This window comes from Lithobates pipiens, unplaced genomic scaffold (assembly GCF_037356315.1).
Source record: "Lithobates pipiens isolate NorthernLeopardFrog02 unplaced genomic scaffold, aLitPip1_a1.2 Scaffold_30, whole genome shotgun sequence".
NCBI lineage: Eukaryota > Metazoa > Chordata > Amphibia > Anura > Ranidae > Lithobates > Lithobates pipiens.
The window spans coordinates 29669668-29692282 of NW_027507791.1; the positions used below are offsets into that span (position 1 = coordinate 29669668).

At 46.0% G+C, this 22615-nt stretch overlaps 1 protein-coding gene across 2 annotated transcripts in view; it reads left to right on the plus strand.

The window, feature by feature from the left end:
- The window catches only part of LOC143942541 (protein S100-A1-like), a 31943-nt gene extending 17454 nt beyond the window's left edge, over positions 1-14489 (plus strand). For both annotated transcript variants that reach the window (XM_077463864.1, XM_077463863.1), the window contains exons 2-3: positions 11169-12147; positions 14269-14489. In XM_077463864.1, coding sequence (XP_077319990.1) covers positions 12010-12147; positions 14269-14412 — 282 coding nt within the window. In that variant the 5' untranslated portion in view covers positions 11169-12009 and the 3' untranslated portion in view covers positions 14413-14489. The remainder of the gene's footprint in view (positions 1-11168; positions 12148-14268) is intronic.
- Positions 14490-22615: the final 8126 nt, after the last annotated feature.

A 22615-nucleotide genomic window follows, 5' to 3' on the forward strand; every position in this document is an offset into this window, starting at 1 on the left:
GGATCCCCCAAGTGTCAGGGTGTCATTGTTCTCGGACCCCCAAGTGTCATTGTTCTCGGACCCCCAAGTGTCATTGTTCTTGGACCCCCAAGTGTCATTGTTCTGGGACCCCCAAGTGTCAGGGTGTCATTGTTCTGGGACCCCCAAGTGTCAGGGTGTCATTGTTCTGGACCCCCAAGTGTCATTGTTCTGGGACCCCCAAGTGTGAGGGTGTCATTGTTCTGGGACCCCCAAGTGTCATTGTTCTGGGACCCCCAAGTGTGAGGGTGTCATTGTTCTGGGACCCCCAAGTGTCATTGTTCTGGATCCCCCACATGTCAGGGCGTCATTGTTCTGGATCCCCCAAGTGTCAGGGTGTCATTGTTCTCGGACCCCAAGTGTCAGGGTGTCATTGTTCTCGGACCCCCAAGTGTCAGGGTGTCATTGTTCTCGGACCCCCAAGTGTCATTGTTCTCGGACCCCCAAGTGTCAGGGTGTCATTGTTCTGGACCCCCAAGTGTCAGGGTGTCATTGTTCTCGGACCCCAAGTGTCAGGGTGTCATTGTTCTGGGACCCCCAAGTGTCAGGGTGTCATTGTTCTGGGACCCCCAAGTGTCAGGGTGTCATTGTTCTCGGACCCCAAGTGTCAGGGTGTCATTGTTCTGGGACCCCCAAGTGTCAGGGTGTCATTGTTCTGGACCCCCAAGTGTCAGGGTGTCATTGTTCTCGGACCCCAAGTGTCAGGGTGTCATTGTTCTCGGACCCCAAGTGTCAGGGTGTCATTGTTCTCGGACCCCAAGTGTCAGGGTGTCATTGTTCTCGGACCCCAAGTGTCAGGGTGCCATTGTTCTTGGACCCCCAAGTGTCATTGTTCTGGGACCCCCAAGTGTCAGGGTGTCATTGTTCTGGGACCCCCAAGTGTGAGGGTGTCATTGTTCTGGACCCCCAAGTGTCATTGTTCTGGGACCCCCAAGTGTGAGGGTGTCATTGTTCTGGGACCCCCAAGTGTCATTGTTCTGGGACCCCCAAGTGTGAGGGTGTCATTGTTCTGGGACCCCCAAGTGTCATTGTTCTGGATCCCCCACATGTCAGGGCGTCATTGTTCTGGATCCCCCAAGTGTCAGGGTGTCATTGTTCTCGGACCCCAAGTGTCAGGGTGTCATTGTTCTCGGACCCCCAAGTGTCAGGGTGTCATTGTTCTCGGACCCCCAAGTGTCATTGTTCTCGGACCCCCAAGTGTCAGGGTGTCATTGTTCTGGACCCCCAAGTGTCAGGGTGTCATTGTTCTCGGACCCCAAGTGTCAGGGTGTCATTGTTCTGGGACCCCCAAGTGTCAGGGTGTCATTGTTCTGGGACCCCCAAGTGTCAGGGTGTCATTGTTCTCGGACCCCAAGTGTCAGGGTGTCATTGTTCTGGGACCCCCAAGTGTCAGGGTGTCATTGTTCTGGACCCCCAAGTGTCAGGGTGTCATTGTTCTCGGACCCCAAGTGTCAGGGTGTCATTGTTCTCGGACCCCAAGTGTCAGGGTGTCATTGTTCTCGGACCCCAAGTGTCAGGGTGTCATTGTTCTCGGACCCCAAGTGTCAGGGTGCCATTGTTCTTGGACCCCCAAGTGTCATTGTTCTAGACCCCCAGGGGGTAGAAAAGAAGCCCTACCAATTCACCAAAAAAGTGACAAAAGTGTTAAAAAATGACAAGAGACAGTTTTTGACAATTCCTTTATTAAAGTCTTCTTTCATCTTCTTTCTTCTGCTCTTCTTCCTTTTCTTCTTCCTTCGGTTTCTTCCTCCATCTTCTTCTTCCTCCGATCCTCTTCTTCTTGCTCTGGTGTTCTCGTCCGGCATCTTCCCTCCACGGCGTCTCTTCTTCGTTCTCGGGGGGCCGCTCCGCCCAATGGGAGGCTCCCGCTGTGTGACGCTTCTCTTCTTCTGACGCTTACGGAACCGTGCGTCCGAGGGGGCGGGGGGGGGTCACCGGGTGGCCCCGCCCTCCGTTTTATATAAGACCTATAATTTTGATCACTTTTATTGCTGTCACAAGGAATGTAAACATCCCTTGTGACAGTAATAGGTGGTGACAGGTACTCTTTATGGAGGGATCAGCCCTCCATAAAGAGTACCTGTCACCACCTATTACTGTCACAAGGGATGTTTACATTCCTTGTGACAGCAATAAAAGTGATCAAAATTATTATTATTTTTTTTTTAACAAAACAATTTATTCATTTTAAAATAAATAAAAAAACTAAAAAAAATTTTTTTAAAGCGCCCGCCGTCCCCGCGAGCTCGCGAAGCAAAAAAAAACGCATACGGAAGTCGCGCCCGCGTATGTAAATGGTGTTCAAATCACACATGTGAGGTATCGCCGCGATCGTCAGAGCGAGAGCAATAATTCTAGCACTAGAACTCCTCTGTAACGCTAACCTGGTAACCGTAAAAAAAAAAATTTTTAAGCGTCGCCTATTGAGATTTTTAGGTACCGTACTTTGTCGTCATTCCACGAGTGCGTGCGATTATAAAGTGTGACATGTTTGGTATCTATTTACTCGGCGTAACATCATCTTTTACATTATGCAAAAAAATTGGGCTAATTTTACTGTTTCGTTTTTTTTTTTTTCAAATTCGTGAAAGTGTCCCTTTTCCCAAAAAGTTGCGTTTAAAACACCGCTGCGCAAATACCGCGTGACATAAAATATTGCAACAATCGCCGTTTTTATTCTCTAGAGTCTCTGATAAAAAAAAAATATATATATATAATGTTTGGGGGTTCCAAGTAGTTTTCTAGCAAAAAATATGGATTTTAACTTGTAAACACCAAATGCCAAAAATAGGCGTAGTCATGAAATCAAATTCTTTTACTAAGTTTGGAATTGTTATTATAGGGTTAGTTATATATAATAGTAAGTCACCTGCGTAAGCGGCTATTTTATATTCTTTACCATTAACCTTTATCCCTTTGATGTCCTTTATTTTCTCTTATAGCTTCCATAAGATGCTCCATTACTTTTGCTCTCCACCTGCTCTGAGACATACAATAAATAGCAGCTAGACTCAAAGATAAGTTTACTGAATCAGATCAGGCGGCTATTGCGATTGGTTGCCAGAGGTTACAGTGTATCATTATCGCTCACTGACTGGTTGCCAGAGGCTACAGTGTATCATTGAATATATATAGAGACTTCCGCGCTCTATGGAAAAGATAGGAGAGGGCGAGAATAGCAAATGAAAAAAAGCAGCAATCACTAAATGAGTTGTCTCTCACTGGTAAAGGTAATTGAATAAAGATAATTTATTCAATTACAGTGTATCATTACCGCTCACTGACTGGTTGCCAGAGGCTACAGTGTATCATTACCGCTCACTGACTGGTTGCCAGAGGTTACAGTGTATCATTACCGCTCACTGACTGGTTGCCAGAGGTTACAGTGTATCATTACCGCTCACTGACTGGTTGCCAGAGGTTACAGTGTATCATTACCGCTCACTGACTGGTTGCCAGAGGTTACAGTGTATCATTACCGCTCACTGACTGGTTGCCAGAGGTTACAGTGTATCATTACCGCTCACTGACTGGTTGCCAGAGGTTACAGTGTATCATTACCGCTCACTGACTGGTTGCCAGAGGTTACAGTGTATCATTACCGCTCACTGACTGGTTGCCAGAGGTTACAGTGTATCATTACCGCTCACTGACTGGTTGCCAGAGGTTACAGTGTATCATTACCGCTCACTGACTGGTTGTCAGAGGTTACAGTGTATCATTACCGCTCACTGACTGGTTGCCAGAGGTTACAGTGTATCATTACCGCTCACTGACTGGTTGCCAGAGGTTACAGTGTATCATTACCGCTCACTGACTGGTTGCCAGAGGTTACAGTGTATCATTACCGCTCACTGACTGGTTGCCAGAGGTTACAGTGTATCATTACCGCTCACTGACTGGTTGCCAGAGGTTACAGTGTATCATTACCGCTCACTGACTGGTTGCCAGAGGTTACAGTGCATCATTACCGCTCACTGACTGGTTGCCAGAGGTTACAGTGTATCATTACCGCTCACTGACTGGTTGCCAGAGGTTACAGTGTATCATTACCGCTCACTGACTGGTTGCCAGAGGTTACAGTGTATCATTACCGCTCACTGACTGGTTGCCAGAGGTTACAGTGTATCATTACCACTCACTGACTGGTTGCCAGAAGTTACAGCACACATTATGGCTCACTGATTAGTTGCTAAAGGTTACAGCACATGATTTCTGCTTGTTGATTGGTTGCTAGAGATTACTGTGGATATGCATATCAATGCTGGCTGGCTGCCCCTATCTACAAATGAATGCCGGTAATTTACATGTAAACACGGGGTCTGAAGGTGAGTCATCTTTTTTTCTTTTTTTTTTTTAAATCTGTTTATTCAATTTAATAACATTCAACAGAAAAAACAACATACATACATACACAGTTCATGACAGGGTACAGGGCAGGACTTAGGGTGGTGGGGGCCCCTGGGCTTGAGTCACTTTCGGGCCCTACCTTCTATACATTACCGTATTTATTGGCGCATAACACGCACCCCAAGTTTAGGAGGGAAGTTTAAGGAAAAAAAACGATAATTTAAATGCCCATCAATGCAGCCTTATCAGTGTCCATCTGCAGCCTTGCCCATCCATCTGCAGCATTGCCCATCCATCTGCAGCATTGTCCAGTGTCATTTGCAGCCTTGTCATTTGTAGCCTTGTCATTGCAGTCTTGAAGTTTAAAAATGGCGACGCGGAGATAGAGAGTCCTGTGTATCTCGGTGGCTCTCAGGTCCTCTCGCAGTCCCGAGCGGAGCCAAGAGTAACCTGGTGTACTCGTCCTCGGCTTACAGTCACGCCCAGTCCCTGTATTATGTCCATCGCAGGGCAGGACTGGGCGTGACTGTGAGCGGAGCCGAGCCAAGTACACTCGGCTATGTATCTCCGTGGGGCCCCCTGTTGGGGCGGGGGCCCATGGGCTTGAGCCCAGTCAAGCCCCATGGTAAGTCCAGCCCTGACAGGGTACCTACAGAGGTGCATTATAAGGCAGACACTTATACGCATTAAATCAGGGATCACAAAACTTCACAATGGCCGCAGCCGGTTTACCACCATGGGTAGTAGGACACCGTGGGGCTAAAGCATGTGTTCCAGGAGCAAATAGTGCTTGCACAGTTGCATATTCCTATTTAGTTACCGGGAATACGGGTTAAGAAGGAGTTGAGTCTGAGACTGTGGAGGAATCCGCCAGCCATTTGGACCAAACCTTATCATATTTCTGAGGGCAACCCCTATTGGCATAACAATCCTTATATAGAGGCAGACTATGGTTGACCAGGTGTTTCCAGAGAGAGAGAGATAGGAGGAGGAGTGGGCTTACGCCAACTAAGGGCTATGGCATTTCGGGCGTAAAAAAAAGAAGTAGCCCGACCAGAGTGCGGCTTGCCACAGGGGGGATTATCTGCTCTGTCAGGCCCAGCATACATATCGCCATGGAGGGTTGGATTGAAATGGTGGTGACCTGCTTGATGACCTGTAATATCTCTTTCCATTACTCGGCAATGGCCGGGCAGGTCCAGGAAATATGAGTGAAATCACCCGGTACTGTTCCACAGCGCCAGCAGCCAGGGGGGGGGGGCGGGGTTCATTTTGTGCAGTTTGTTTGGAGTAAAATATGCACGATGGACCATCTCTTTTTTTTTGTGTCGTCGGGGCTTTGAGCCTGTCCAGGTTAAACTTCTCTAACGGTAGTAAGGAAAAAATCTCCACATACTCACCCTTGCAAATCTTCTCTCAGACTTCCTGTTTTTTTTTCAATTCTATTCCTTTATAATCTATTCTATTTTCTTTTCTGTTCTATTCTTTTGCATAATATTCTAGATTGGAACAGAACAAAAACAATAGAATATATAGAATATAATCTAATAGAATAGAAAACACTAAAACAGAGCAGAAAAAAATTGACTATAAAGGAATATAATAGCATAAAATATAGAATACAATAGAATGAATATAGCTGTTTTCCGAAACCCAAATCAACTCGAATCACGCAATTCGAATTTTGAATCAACGTGAACGATCGTACAAAACGAATTCTGAAAACACATCATTCAAATATAACAAATATGATGAAACCATGGGCGTCCGCAGAACTTTTTTCAGGGAGGGGCATCATTTTAAGATCACCCATTCTCTGACCCTTTTTCGACAATGGCATTATCACAGTCATAGACTGCAGACGTAGTACAGGTGATGGTTAGAGACTGCGGACATGGCCCAAGAGACTGTCAGAGACTGCAGACATGGCACAAGAGACTGTCAGAGATGGCATACATGGCTTAAGAGACTGTAAGAGACTGCATACATGTGGGGGGTGACAGAGAGAGGGGGAGTGACAGAAAGAGACAGAGGTGGTGACAGAGAGGAGTGTGACAAGGGGGGGGGTTAAAAAGGCAGAGGGATGAGAGAGAGAGAGAGGGGGTGACAGAGAGGGGTGATGAGGGTCATCGCTCCTGGTCTGATCCCTGATGCCAGGGGGGGCACTTGCCCCCCCCCTTGCCCCTACTTGCGGACGCCCATGGATGAAACTACATTTTTAACTTCAAAAATAAAAACTCAAAATTAATCAAAGTTTTCCATGGTACACATCTCTGTTTGGACCCGTCACATGTGTTGGGTCTTTGTAGACAGCCAACCATAACTGGTGTGCTCAGAACTTTTGCTCATTATCTGACCATCCATCCAATTCTCTGTCTGTCCATCTGTCCCATCCTTCCACCATACTCCTCTTCTCCAATTGTCCTCTTTCCCCGTAAAACAATGTTTCTCAACTCCAGTCCTCAAGTCCCCCCAACAGGTCATGTTTTCAGTATTTCCCTGATAATTACTAAGGCGGTGAAACTGATCAAATCATCTGTGCAAAACGATGGAAAGCCTGAAAACATGACCTGTTGGGGGGGGTTCTTGAGGGTCGGAGTTGAGAAACATTGCCGTAAAACACCAAACCTTGTCTACAAAGGTCTGAAGGATCTCCTTCCTCCAAGGTCATGGTACAGGATGTAATAGTTGGTCACATCCCACTGGACTTGTTTTGTAAAGTTGGCTTCCTCCTCTCAAATGAGGATTGGGAAAGTACATCGGCATTTATACCTACACGGGCAGCTTAGTCACCTTAATTCATGGTGTCAAAAAATGTGTTAAGGTAAAATTTGATTGTACAATATCATGATGGGGGTGTGAAAAGTTGAAATGTCTCTCTAAATGGCTTATTCACCCAACTGTTCATCAGTCTTTATTTCCAAATGCCAAGTCATGCCTTATCTTTCTTATGTCCTCAAGTAACATACAGTGCCTTGCGAAAGTATTCACCCCCCTTGAACTTTTCAACCTTTTGCCACATTTCAGGCTTCAAACATAAAGATATAAAATTTTTATTTTTTTGTGAAGAATCACCAACAAGTGGGACACAATTGTGAAGTGGAACGAAATCTATTGGATTTTTGAAACTTTTTTTAACTAATAAAAAAATGAAAAGTGGGGCGTGCAAAATGATTCGCCCCCCTTGCGTTAATACTTTGTAGAGCCGCCTTTTGCTGCGATTACAGCTGCAAGTCGCTTGGGGTGTCTCTATCAGTTTTGCACATCGAGAGACTGAAATTCTTGCCCATTCTTCCTTGCAAAACAGCTGGAGCTCAGTGAGGTTGGATGGAGAGCGTTTGTGAACAGCAGTTTTCAGCTCTTTCCACAGATTCTCGATTGGATTCAGGTCTGGACTTTGACTTGGCCATTCTAACACCTGGATACGTTTATTTGTGAACCATTCCTTTGTAGATTTTGCTGTATGTTTGGGATCATTGTCTTGTTGGAAGATAAATCTCCGTCCCAGTTTCAGGTCTTTTGCAGACTCCAACAGGTTTTCATCCAGAATGGTCCTGTATTTGGCTGCATCCATCTTCCCCTCAATTTTAACCATCTTCCCTGTCCCTGCTGAAGAAAAGCAGGCCCAAACCATGATGCTGCCACCACCATGTGTGACAGTGGGGATGGTGTGTTGAGGGTGATGAGCTGTGTTGCTTTTACACCAAACATATCGTTTTGCATTGTGGGCAAAAAGTTGGATTTTGGTTTCATGTGACCAGAGCACCTTCTTCCACATGTTTGGTGTGTCTTCCAGGTGGCTTGTGGCAAACTTTAGACGAGACTTTTTATGGATATCTTTGAGAAATGGCTTTCTCCTTGCCACTCTTCCATAAAGGGCATATTTGTGCAGTGTACGACTGATTGTTGTCCTATGGACAGACTCTCCCACCTCAGCTGTAGTCCTCTGCAGTTCATCCAGAGTGATCATGGGCCTCTTGGCTGCATCTCTGATCAGTCTTCTCCTTGTCTGAGCTGAAAGTTTAGAGGGACGGCCAGGTCTTGGTAGATTTGCAGTGGTCTGATACTCCTTACATTTCAAAATGATCGCTTGCACAGTGCTCCTTGGGATGTTTAAAGCTTGGGAAATCTTTTTGTATCCAAATCCGGCTTTAAACTTCTCCGCAACAGTATTACGGACCTGCCTGGTGTGTTCCTTGGTCTTCATGATGCTCTCTGCCCTTTCAACAGAACCCTGAGACTATCACAGAGCAGGTGCATTTATACAGAGACTTGATTACACACAGGTGGATTCTATTTATCACCATCAGTCATTTAGGACAACATTGGATCATTCAGAGATCCTCGCTGAACTTCTGGAGTGAGTTTGCTGCACTGAAAATAAAGGGGACGAATAATTTTGCACGCCCCACTTTTCAGTTTTTTATTTGCTAAAAAAGTTTAAAATATCCAATAGATTTTGTTCCACTTCACAATTGTGTCCCACTTGTTGGTGATTCTTCACAAAAAATTAAAATTTTATATCTTTATGTTTGAAGCCTGAAATGTGGCAAAAGGTTGAAAAGTTCAAGGGGGCCGAATACTTTCGCAAGGCACTGTATACTGCTTAATTGACCAATCTCTTTGAATGCAATAATGGCTACTTATCCTATGTGTTTAGGTGTTGGGTTATTTTTGGCCCATCTATTAAGTCATTGTAATGGATCCCTTTCACACTGCACTTGAGTGCTTCCGTCAGCACACTGCTTCCTCCAATCTGGATCTTCAGATATTACAGCCACATATTGTAACTAAAAACCAGGTGAGACTAGCTCAATTATACATTTTGAACATGGAAACATTTATTGGACAAACGCACACATATATATATATATATATATATATATATATATATATACGTATATCGTGTATATATATATATATATATACACACCAGGAGGACATTTCCCTGCCCCCCCTTCTGATCATATTACCCTAGCAAACTGTAACCAGAAACAGAATTAACATAGCTAATTAACCATTTAAACAGCCTAGGTGACTCAGAGAGGTATGATCTTTCAGGACAGACTTGCCGTCTTTTAGCTCAGAAGTCACAACACACATTATCACAAACACAGGACACCTTCACATAATAACAGGAGCCCCTAGTAGCAGACGGACCGTCTCCTACATTGTACAGAGGCACAATGTGATCAGCTCTTTCAATTAACATGTACAGTTCAGAATCAAACAAACCAGAAATAGTCTTTGTATATTTCCTGGGAGATATTGTGGATAAATATTACTGTTCCATTTTAAGTAATCCAAGCCACATTCTTAATGTCCATTATTTTCTTGGTCACCCTGTGCCCCTAATAGACACAGGGTAACTTAGACATAGAAGGTGCATGGGGAGCTGAAGCAAGGGTTTCCCAACCTCTCTAAAGCCTTGTACACACGGTCGGAGAATGCGTCGGAATGTGTCCTATCGGACCGTGTTGTCGGATAATCCGACTGTGTGTGGTATGCATCGGACTGATTCCGTCGGAATATCCGTCGGACCCAATTTTCCAACTTGTTGGAAATATTTTCCGACCAACTGGTTAGATCGGACATACTCCGATCATGTGTAGAGAATTTTGATCGGACAAAGTGCCACGCATGCTCAGATCAAATTCCTACATCAAAGCTATTGGCTACTAGCCTGAACGTAGTCCCATCGTAACAAAATTATGTCATCCCGTTCTGAATGATCGGATTTTTCGACAACTTTGTCCAACCATGTGTATGCAACAGTTTCAGACACAATCCGACGGACAAAATCTGACAGATTTGGTTGTCGAAATCTTCGACCGTGTGTACAGGGGCTAAGGGATTCTGGGTTCCACCAGTCCCCCGCCCAAAGTGACTCCCGTCCTAGTCATTCATAGAGTAACACATACATCTGTAGTCCTATCTATCTGCTCATCGACCATGCATTCATATGACTCTATCAGTCCGTTAGTCTGTCTATCCAACTTGTCCATCCAAAAATGTCTCTATTCTCCTTCCTCTGTAAATGTAAATACATATCTAATCTCAATCTCTCTTTACATCAGTCCATATATCCAACTCTCATTGGGTCCACCATAGATGCTCCATAGAATAAAACGCATACTTCATCTCAGACTTTCCATCTCCTTAATAACCCTACCAGGCCTGTTTTTAGGTCCTCTGTACAACTCTCAATTCTGGTAAAACATATCTCATTCTACATATCTTACTCTACTCATTCATTTACACCTACACATAAACCAATCCAACCTTTGAGAGCAAACTTCTTCTTCGACCTGTAAACCCGTATTCATAACTTTAAATCTTCCCGCCCCAATGGCTCTTTATTCTATGGTCCCATTTGTTGGGAAGATTCTGCTCCCATCTGATTGAAAACTACATTTGTGTCAATGTTCTTAAATTCTGGTGTTCCGCCAAACTTTCGACCAACTGAATTTTTTAAGTTCTCCTCTTCCACGAAACATACAACCAACTGTAGTTCTTAAGTTCTCCTCTTCCACCAAACATCCAACTAGCTGAGGTTCTTGCGTTTTGTGTTGTTCCACCAAACATATAACTGTAATTCTGACCTCCTTTACAAACCACCACCCACTAAAACAAACCCCTCTAATTCTCCTGTTAGTTCTGTAGGCCTACAACCATGTGGCTAGTCCTCACCCTTTTCCTGGTTCATTGTTCCATGCCATCAACCAAGTTGTTTTGGTTTTGAGATCTCCATACTTGCTCCATTCAAATAGAAAATATATATTTTATGCTATAATTTATAGTTCCAGCTTCTGATTTTTGGTGGTACACCCAACCAAACTTCGACTCATCCACTTGTCTACTGACCTATCCACCCCAAGATGTCAGAACTGGAAGAGGCCATAAATACACTTATCATCGTCTTCCACACATATTACACTCGGGAAGGTGACAAGCACAAGCTGTGCAAGAGGGAACTGAAGGATCTTCTACAGATCTTCTACTTACTCTACTCATTAATTTACACCTACACATAAACCAATCCAACCTTTGAGAGCAAATTTCTTCTTTGACCTGTAAACCCGTATTCATAACTTTAAATCTTCCCGCCCCAATGGCTCTTTATTCTATGGTCCCATTTGTTGGGAAGATTCTGCTCCCATCTGATTGAAAATTACATTTGTGTCAATGTTCTTAAATTCTGGTGTTCCACCAAATTTTCAACCAACTGAATTTTTTAAGTTCTCCTCTTCCACGAAACATACAACCAACTGTAGTTCTTAAGTTCTCCTCTTCCACCAAACATCCAACTAGCTGAGGTTCTTACGTTTTTTGTTGTTCCACCAAACATATAACTGTAATTCTGACCTCCTTTACAAACCACCACCCACTAAAACAAACCCCTCTAATTCTCCTGTTAGTTCTGTAGGCCTACAACCATGTGGCTAGTCCTCACCCTTTTCCTGGTTCATTGTTCCATGTCATCAACCAAGTTGTTTTGGTTTTGAGATCTCCATACTTGCTCCATTCAAATAGAAAATATATATTTTATGCTATAATTTATAGTTCCAGCTTCTGATTTTTGGTGGTACACCCAACCAAACTTCGACTCATCCACTTGTCTACTGACCTATCCACCCCAAGATGTCAGAACTGGAAGAGGCCATAAATACACTTATCATCGTCTTCCACACATATTCCGCCCGGGAAGGTGACAAGCACAAGCTGTGCAAGAGGGAACTGAAGGATCTTCTACAGAACGAGCTTGGAGAGAATCTTGAGGTGAGACGCAAGAAGACGGGACGTGTACAGATGTGCCACCATTTGGGTTCATTGGTGTTTGCAGAAAGTTGAAGTTTAAAAGTGATATCTTTTAATTTCAATAGGTTTATTGGTTTTGCAAAATGTATAAATGATTAAAATAGGAACATACAATATAGGTGAACCCGTAAAAAAAAGAGTCCAGTAAACAGGACAACCTCTATCATAAACGGTGCAATGGCCTTATCCTTTTTATAAATAGTATATTTTTAATCTTTATATATTTAAGTTTTTCATCATAAGAATTTACAAAAAAATAGAGAAACAAAACTTAACCACTTCAATACCGGGGGGCACTTAAACACCTTCCTGCCCAGACCAATTTTGAGCTTTCAGCGCTGTCGCACTTTGAATGACAATTGCGCGGTCATGCAACGCTGTACCCAAATGACATTTTTATAATTTTTTTCCCACATATAGAGCTTTCTTTTGGTGGTATTTGATCACCTCTGCGGTTTTTATTTTTTGCTAAACAAATAAAAAAATACCGAAAATTTTGAAAAAAAAAATGTTTTTTTTTGTTTCAGTTTCAAAACTTTGTAAATAAGTAAATTTTCTCCTTCACTGATGGGCACTGATGGGGATACACTGATGGGCAATGATAAGGCGGCACTGATGGGCACCGATGAGGTGGCACCAATGAAGTGGCACTGATGAGGTGGCATTAATGGACACTGATATGTGGCACTGATAGGCGGCACTGATGGGCACTGATAGGTGGCACTGATGGGCGACACAGATGGGCACTGATAGGTGGCACAAATTGGCACTGATAGCTGGCATGGATGGGCATGGATGGGCATGGATAGGCGGCACAGGTGGGCATGGGTAGTCGGCACAGGTGGGCATGGGTAGGCGGCACAGGTGGGCATGAATGGGCACTGATAGGTGGCATGGATGGGCACTGATAGGCGGCACTGTATTATAATATACTGTACTAATGGATGCCAATCAGTGCCAAACAATAATGCATGCCAATCAGTGATGCCCATTGTGGGCACTGATTGGCATCCATTATGGGCACTGATTGGCATCCATTGTGGCACTGACTGGAATCCCTGGTGGTCTAGGGTGGCATACCTTATCCTGGGCATCCCTGGTGGTCTGGTGGCGTCCCTGGTGGTCCAGTGTGGGCATCCTCGGGGGGGCTGTGCTGATAATCGATCAGCACAGGACCCCCCTGTCAGAGGAGCAGCCGATTGGCTCTCCTCTACTCGCGTCTGACAGACGCGAGTGAGGAAAAGCTGATCACCGGCTCTTCCTATTTACACTGCGATCAGCCCTGATTGGACAGGGCTGATCACGTGGTAAAGAGTCTCCGTCGGAGATTCTTTACCGAGATCGTAGTTGCCGGGTGTCAGACTGACACCCCGCAACAACGATCGCCGCGATCCGCGCCCCCGGGGGCGCGCAGCGGCTCATAATCCTGAGGACGTCATATGACGGCCAATCAGGATTATGAAACCACTTTGCCGCCGTCAATTTGTAATAGGGCGGGCGGCAAGTGGTTAAATATAGATTAGAGCCTGAAAGTACTTAAAACTTACACCTACAGTGCCTTGAAAAAGTATTCATACCCCTTGGCATGTTATAACCAAAAACGTAAATGTATTTTATTGGGATTTTATGTGATAAACCAACACAAAGTGGTACATAATTGTGAAGTGGAAGGAAACCGATATGTGAAAAGTGTGTGTGTGTGTGTGGGGGGGGGGGGGGCATTTACATTCAGCCCCCTTTACTCTGATACCCCTAACTAAAGTCTTTTGGAACCAATTGCCTTCAGAAGTCACCTAATTAGTAAATAGAGTCCACCTGTGTGTCATTTAATCTCAGTATAAATACAGCTGTTCTGTGAAGCCCTCAGAGATTTCTTACAGAACCTTAGTGAACAAGCAGCATCACCAAGGCCAAGGAACACACCAGGCAGGTCAGGGATAACGTTGTGGAGAAGTTGTAAAGCAGGTTTTAGGTTATAAAGGAATATCTCAAGAATAGAATGCAATCTTAATGTAATATAGGCAGGAAACAGGAAGAGATGGGAAAACGATGGTTGATTAAATCTAAGTCTTCCTTCTCCAGGAGCAGAAAGATGCCATCTCCGTGGACAGGATCCTGAAGGAGCTGGATGAGAACGGAGACGGGGAGGTGGACTTTCAGGAGTTTGTCATCTTGGTGGCCTCTTTGACCGTGGCCTGCAACACCTTCTTCTGCGAGAGCAGCTGAGGACCATTCGTTCCACTGCCATGGAGGAGACCCTTGTACAAAGACTGACGTCTCAATAAATTCGAAATTTATCCTTTAAATGCTTCTGTGTTTCTGTTTTCTGCATCAATATATCTATAGAATACCAATGACCATAATCCAATACCAATATTCCTGAGTGTCCATGTGTTTTGGGACCCCCAAGTGCCCCTGTGTCATTGTTCTGGGACCCCAAGTGTCCGGGTGTCATTGTTCTGGGACCCCCGGGAGTCATTGTTCTGTGACCCCCGGGTGCAGGGCAGGACTTACCATTGGGCTTGACTGGGCTCAAGCCCATGGGCCCCACCCAATAGGGGGCCCCGCCAAGATACATAGCCGAGTGTACCCAGCTCGGCTCACAGTTACTGGGTGTGAATGTGAGCCGAGCCAAGTACACTCGAGTACTCTCGGTTTCCGTTCGGGACTGCGAGAGGACCCGAGAGCCACTGAGATACACAAGACTCTGTATCTCGGCAGCGCCATTTTTAAACTTCAAGACTGCAATGACAAGCCTGCAAATGACAAGGCTGCAATGACACTGGACAAGGCTGCAGATGGATGGGCAAGGCTGCAGATGGACACTGATAAGGCTGCATTGATGGGCATTTAAATGTAAGTTTTTTTTTTCTTAAAATTTCCTCCTAAACGCGGGGTGTGTGTTATACGCCAGCACGTATTATACGCCGATAAATACGGTAATGTATAGAAGGTAGGGCCCGAAAGTGACTCAAGCCCAGGGGCCCCCACCACCCTAAGTCCTGCCCTGCCCGGGTGCCATTGTTCTGGGATCCCCAAATGTCCGGGTGTCATTGTTCTGGGACTCCCAGGTGCCATTGTTCTGGGACCCCCAAATGTCCGGGTGTCATTGTTCTGGGACTCCCAGGTGCCATTGTTCTGGGACCCCCAAATGTCCGGGTGCCATGTTACTGGGACCCCCAAATGTCCGGGTGCCATGGTTCCGGGACCCCCAAGACAAGGCTTATAACGTAATGCCCCATATTCTCTTGGGTTTTTAGATGCATTCTGTTATGTACAGGCCACGTTACGGGAAAAAAGACAAACATCGGCGTGTGGCGTGACAGTAATGTTGACAAACGCAAATAAACAGTTCAATGAAGACGAGACCGGCCTTTATTGCGACTATTAGTTTGTTAAGGTAAATATTACCGATGCTCAAAACTCGCCTGAGGTGCCGGATCTCCGGCATTCATTATTGGAAGAGTAGGCAGAAGAATTAATTAATTCCCAGTAAATACTGCTTTTATCTTGAGGAATGAAGAACAGGAGCAGTCTATAGACCTTTTGGGTACAGCAAGATGCTCATATAAAGATATATCGATTTTTTTTGAGCCCGTTTGCCAAAATCATACATCCCGAGCAAAAAAGATCCCGACGTCATACAAATGAATGAAGTATTTGTATAGCGCACAAAGCGAACTGATTCGCCTCAAATGTACACGGTGTAATCCATGTAATCCCTATCAGTGAGACGGGGAAGGCTTGTATATCTGCAGGACAGGATGGGGGTGGGTCTATCATAGTTACAGTGCCTTGCGAAAGTATTCACCCCCCTTGAACTTTTCAACCTTTTGCCACATTTCAGGCTTCAAACATAAAGATATAAAATTTTTATTTTTTGTGAAGAATCACCAACAAGTGGGACACAATTGTGAAGTGGAAGGAAATCTATTGGATTTTTGAAACTTTTTTTAACTAATAAAAAAATGAAAAGTGGGGCGTGCAAAAGTATTCGGCCCCCTTGCGTTAATACTTTGTAGAGCCGCCTTTTGCTGCGATTACAGCTGCAAGTCGCTTGGGGTATGTCTCTATCAGTTTTGCACATCGAGAGACTGAAATTCTTGCCCATTCTTCCTTGCAAAACAGCTGGAGCTCAGTGAGGTTGGATGGAGAGCGTTTGTGAACAGCAGTTTTCAGTTTCTTTCCACAGATTCTCGATTGGATTCAGGTCTGGATTTTGACTTGGCCATTCTAACACCTGGATACGTTTATTTGTGAACCATTCCTTTGTAGATTTTGCTGTATGTTTGGGATCATTGTCTTGTTGGAAGATAAATCTCCGTTCCAGTTTCAGGTCTTTTGCAGACTCCAACAGGTTTTCATCCAGAATGGTCCTGTATTTGGCTGCATCCATCTTCCCCTCAATTTTAACCATCTTCCCTGTCCCTGCTGAAGAAAAGCAGGCCCAAACCACGATGCTGCCACCACCATGTGTGACAGTGGGGATGGTGTGTTGAGGGTGATGAGCTGTGTTGCTTTTACGCCAAACATATCGTTTTGCATTGTGGGCAAAAAGTTGGATTTTGGTTTCATCTGACCAGAGCACCTTCTTCCACGTTTGGTGTGTCTCCCAGGTGGCTTGTGGCAAACTTTTGACGAGACTTTTTATGGATATCTTTGAGAAATGGCTTTCTTCTTGCCACTCTTCCATAAAGGCCAGATTTGTGCAGTATACGACTGATTGTTGTCCTATGGACAGACTCTCCCACCTCAGCTGTAGTTCTCTGCAGTTCATCCAGAGTGATCATGGGCCTCTTGGCTGCATCTCTGATCAGTCTTCTCCTTGTCTGAGCTGAAAGTTTAGAGGGACGGCCAGGTCTTGGTAGATTTGCAGTGGTCTGATACTCCTTCCAATTCAAAATGATGGCTTGCACAGTGCTCCTTGGGATGTTTAAAGCTTGGGAAATCTTTTTGTATCCAAATCCGGCTTTAAACTTCTCCACAACAGTATTACGGACCTGCCTGGTGTGTTCCTTGGTCTTCATGATGCTCTCTGCGCTTTCAACAGAACCCTGAGACTATCACAGAGCAGGTGCATTTATACAGAGACTTGATTACACACAGGTGGATTCTATTTATCACCATCAGTCATTTAGGACAACATTGGATCATTCAGAGATCCTCGCTGAACTTCTGGAGTGAGTTTGCTGCACTGAAAGTAAAGGGGGCCGAATCATTTTGCACGCACCACTTTTCAGTTTTTTATTTGCTAAAAAAGTTTAAATTATCCAATAGATTTCGTTCCACTTCACAATTGTGTCCCACTTGTTGGTGATTCTTCACAAAAAATTTAAAATGTTATATCTTTATGTTTGAAGCCTGAAATGTGGCGAAAGGTTGAAAAGTTCAAGGGGGCCGAATACTTTCGCAAGGCACTGTACATGATTGAGATTTAGTCATAATAGGCATCGGGGGAACAGAACCAGCACACTGATCTGTCACATAACAAAAATAGATAGAACCATCAACTGTACCACAGACCTCATTCTAGTGACTTAAGAATACAATTTGGACTTTTTATGCGTTATAACTAGTTTACAGATGTAAACTTTGTAACCCTTTGTAGGGCGGCCTTAACTTATTGGGCTTACCGGTTACCTCGGCTCGTCTTGTTCTTCCACGTCTAGGGGTTCCCAGGGTTGATACCCAACAACTTGAACGCTGACACAAATAAAGTCCTTTTGAAAGGTTTTATTTTGCAGTGATAACATCCAATAACACCGTCTCTTATGGGAACAAAGGGCACGGGTGAAGAACTCAGGTACCTTGAACTGCAGATATAACAAAGTCTCTACTTCTACCCAGAGAGTAGCCACTCGCAGCTGGGCACTTCAAGGCTGAACAAATCTCTAGCCAGAGATCATGGCAATCAGCACGTTGATTCAAACTTGAAACAATCCTACGAACGTGTACAAGTTGTAACTAAGAGTGAACAGGAACCTTTTTATTCAGTACCTGGAACGTTCTCTGTCTCCTTAATAGTACTGGAAAAAGTGTGGATTCGTCAATGTCCTTCCCAACTCAGTAACCAGGCACTTCTCAGGATGGCACTTGTTGGCCCTCCTCTGAAGAGTCCTCCCCTGATCACTTCCATGAGCTGTGGTGCCTCTCCAAGCCGAGAGCACACCCGGACACCCGGACACCCGGACACCTTGCATCCTCCCTCAGTTACTGCGCCTCAGACCAGCCGGTTCTAAGACTCGGGAACGGACGGATCCCTACCCCAGACCAGCTGGTTCTAAGACTCGGGAACGGACGGATCCCTACCCCAGACCAGCTGGTTCTAAGACTCGGGAACGGACGGATCCCTACCCCAGACCAGCCGGTTCTAAGACTCGGGAACGGACGGATCCCTACCCCAGACCAGACGGTTCTAAGACTCGGGAACGGACGGATCCCTACCCCAGACCAGCTGGTTCTAAGACTCGGGAACGGACGGATCCCTACCCCAGACCAGCCGGTTCTAAGACTCGGGAACGGACGGATCCCTACCCCAGACCAGCTGGTTCTAAGACTCGGGAACGGACGGATCCCTACCCCAGACCAGCCGGTTCTAAGACTCGGGAACGGACGGATCCCTACCCCAGACCAGACGGTTCTAAGACTCGGGAACGGACGGATCCCCACCCCAGACCAGACGGGTCTGTTGGGGGTAACTACTAGGAACATGTTGCGGGATGTCGAACACCCATTTTGTCCAAAATGTCATCTGCTACACATCCCCCCAGTTATTTAGACGATGTCCCCATCGTCTAGGTGACAACTAGGGTAAAAAATCCTACAAACAAAAAAAAAACTAAGTAGCGCCTGAGTTCTTTTCTTGGTTGTTGGGGAAGGGAAAGAAGGGAAAACATATTTAAAAATGAACATTTATCACAATAACACATTCAATGCTGTACACATACCACCCAGCTAACTGACTAAACCCACCCAGGCTTCGGTGAACTTGACAGTCGATCTCGGTGCATCCTGAAAGAGAACATAATACAAAGGACAACACTGTACACTATACACTTCGTTTCGAAGGGCGAAATTCCATTGTTAATACAACAGAACTTCATAGACGCATAAAATATCTCTCTAACAATATCTCTGTAACCGATTTACCACCTCTGTGCCACGTCCTCATCCTATTCAGGTTGAGAACCATGAGGAGTATGAGGTACAGTCCATTGTTGACTCCCGTAGGTTCCGTGGGCGCATACAGTACCCGGTGCATTGGAAGGGGTACGTTCCGGAGGAACGCTCCTGGGTTTCATCCTCTGACGTACATGCCCCTGTCCTCCTCCGCGAGTTCCATACACGGTTTCCCCTACAGCCCGGTGGCCCTCCAAGGGAGAGGAGTCATTGAGGAGGGGGTACTGTCAGGGCTGGCTTAGCTCTTCCTTCTCTGGGCTGGCCGCTCAGCTGTCGGCTAATTGCCTGCTCTCTTCTCTCTCCACAGTTACCAGCTGTTCCTGATGATGCTCGTCAGACCTGCCTACTTAAAGCCTTCCAGATCACTTCACCTCTGCCTTCGCCCTGGTCACATCACTAGAAACCATCTCCTGCGGTTTGTTTAAGGACTGGCTTGCTGACATCCCTTCTGGCTCCTTATCCTGCTTGCTGTTGCTACTTGGATCCCTGACTTCTGGCCTGGCTGACTACCCGATCCGGTTACTGGAATCTGGCTATGCTTGACTACGCTTTTTCTATTTATCTTTTTATTTTTATTAATAAAAAAGTGTGATTTAATTGTACTTCTGTCTCAGTCTGATTCATGGTTTCTTATAGTTAGATCTTTCCCTTGAGCATCAACAGTAGTGATGAAATAAATGGCCCTCTCTTTATCTAGTCTGCATATTATTACTTTGTCACAATAGATGTGCCGACCATAGCTCCAATGCAACAAGCGTCCTTGAAATCTGTCATAGAGCTCCGGTAAAAAGGCCTTTTTCCGGAGAGGCTTTGGTACCTTGAGATAGTTCCAAACATCATCCTCGTACCAAGCCTCACGATTTTCGTCAATTACAATCATAACATCCCTGGGGACATAGGGAAACGCCAACCCGTACTCGGCACCCACTCTTTTGTGAAAAAGCCTCTGTGACTTTTGCGAGTTTTGGCAAAACCCGGGCACTTCCTTCCCCAGGCGGTATGCAGGAGTTTGGAAACCACTGCACCAGCGTGGCAGGGTCCCTTTTCAGTGTGGACAGTTTCGCGGGTTTGGGGAGAGTCACACTCAACGTGACAGGACCCGCTACGTCCAACGCTCCATTCCCAGAGGTCAAATCCAGCCAGTCCGAAACACCTGCACAAGTGGCGGGCCACATCATCTCCCCCTGCCCACAACAACTCCTCCGACAATACCCCAAAAATGTCCCCATCTTCCAGATCTGTGTCTCTAATTCTGAATCTCCGTATGCCTCTGCCGGTAAATAATTAGACAAGGATGTACTTGCGGTCAGACTCTTTTCTGAAGCAGCCCTCTTCCGCCGATTGGATCCAGCCGGACTCGGTGGCGGAACTTTACGTGACTTCAGTGGCGTAACTAGAACCTTCAGGGTCCCGATGCAAGAAACCATGAAGGGCCCCCCTAAACCCCAGCCAGGGCCCTTCCCTCCGAGTCCGGCGGTGGAAATCCAGGGCGTGGTCACAGGTATGCCCTTTGTGAGCCCTGTAGTTCCGCCACTGGCATTAGTAGTTTTTTATTTATTTTTTATTTTTTTTCTCTGGCTGGGGAGAACAGACATCGGACTGAGCGGCAATGCATGGAGAGGGGTACTCTGAGGAGCCGGGTAGTCACCCTCCACCTCCAGCCACCCATGTGCATGGTGCACTGGTACCCCTAGCTGCCTATGCTGCTGCCGGCCATATGTAGAGGGGGCTGCATGGGCCCCCTGCAGCACAGGGCCCAGTTGCGGTCATGACTGCTGCACCCCCTATAGTTATGCCCCTGTGTGACTTCCTTGAGGACTTTGGATGCTTTACCTTCTCTAGTGGAGGCATGGTGACTTCCGAGAGGGTGGTAGAAACAGTGTCCATCTGCTCCAGAGTGGTTTCCTCAGCAGTCTCTGTAACAGACGTAGCATCCTCTCCCTCAGGGATATCAACAATGACAGGTGTCACCTTTGTGGAAGGCCTCACCAAAGGAGCGAAAACAGCCGGTTCATCAGTTATCATGCCCGTGGCCCAGTCCATGCGGTAAGCCTTTGCCGACTCGACCGGCTGTTCCACCTTGAAAATGTACACTTCCTGTATCTAGAAAATGGCGGAGGGTTGGAAACCAGGCCGTCGCACTTCCCACGCAGCATACCCAGGCCATCGATGTCTCCAGTAGTGTAGCGTATGAACCGCCCCCTGCGGCAGCAAGCGAATGCCCGTGCCCCGAGAACACCGAACCGAGTGGCTGCATTCCTACGGGACCCCTTCCAAGGGGCATCTTGTGTCCTGGAACAAGTTTCACTCCCGGGACACGGTACATTCCGAGGACCTTTTTCTCCAACGTGGAGAAAACGAAACTCGGCTCCTCCTTCCGCAACACACACTCACGCGGTGCCTCGTGCGGGGGAAAAGATCAGCTTAGACTCCTCCCACTGGGCGCTGGCTCCTGCATAGTTTTGCGGGCTTTTGGTACAGGCTCCTCCCATGCTTACGCACCTCAGTGAAAGTCTCTCCAAAATGGCGCTGATCTTTGTGGCGCAGTTCAAAAACATTCTTCACCCTCTGTTCCAAGGCCCTGCAAGGTAACTGTAAATCCCGGACTACGAGCCCCCACGTGTAGCGGCCATAACCCTTTGTAGGGCGGCTTTAACTTATTGGACTTACCGGTTACCTCCGCTTGTCTTGTTCTTCCGCGTCTAGGGGTTCCCAGGGTTGATACCCAACAACTTGAACGCTGACACAAATAAAGTCCTTTTGAAAGGTTTTATTTTGCAGTGATAACATCCAATAACACAGTCTCTTATGGGAACAAAGGGCACGGGGGAAGAACTCCAGGTACCTTGAACTGCAGATATAAGAAAAGTCTCTACTTCTACCCAGAGAGTAGCCACTCGCAGCTGGATACTTCAAGGCTGAACAAATCTCAAGCCAAAGATCACGGCAATCAGCACGTTGATTCAAACTTCAAACAATCCTACGAACGTGTACAAGTTGTAACTAAGAGTGAACAGGAACCTTTTTCTTCAGTACCTGGAACGTTCTCTGTCTCCATAATAGTACTGGAAAAAGCGTGGATTCGTCAATGTCCTTCCCAACTCAGTAACCAGGCACTTCTCAGGATGCCACTTGTTGGCCCTCCTCCGAAGAGTCCTCCCCCGATCACTTCCATGAGCTGTGGTGCCTCTCCAAACCGAGAGCACACCGGACACCTTGAATCCTCCCTCAGTTACTGCGCCTCGGATCG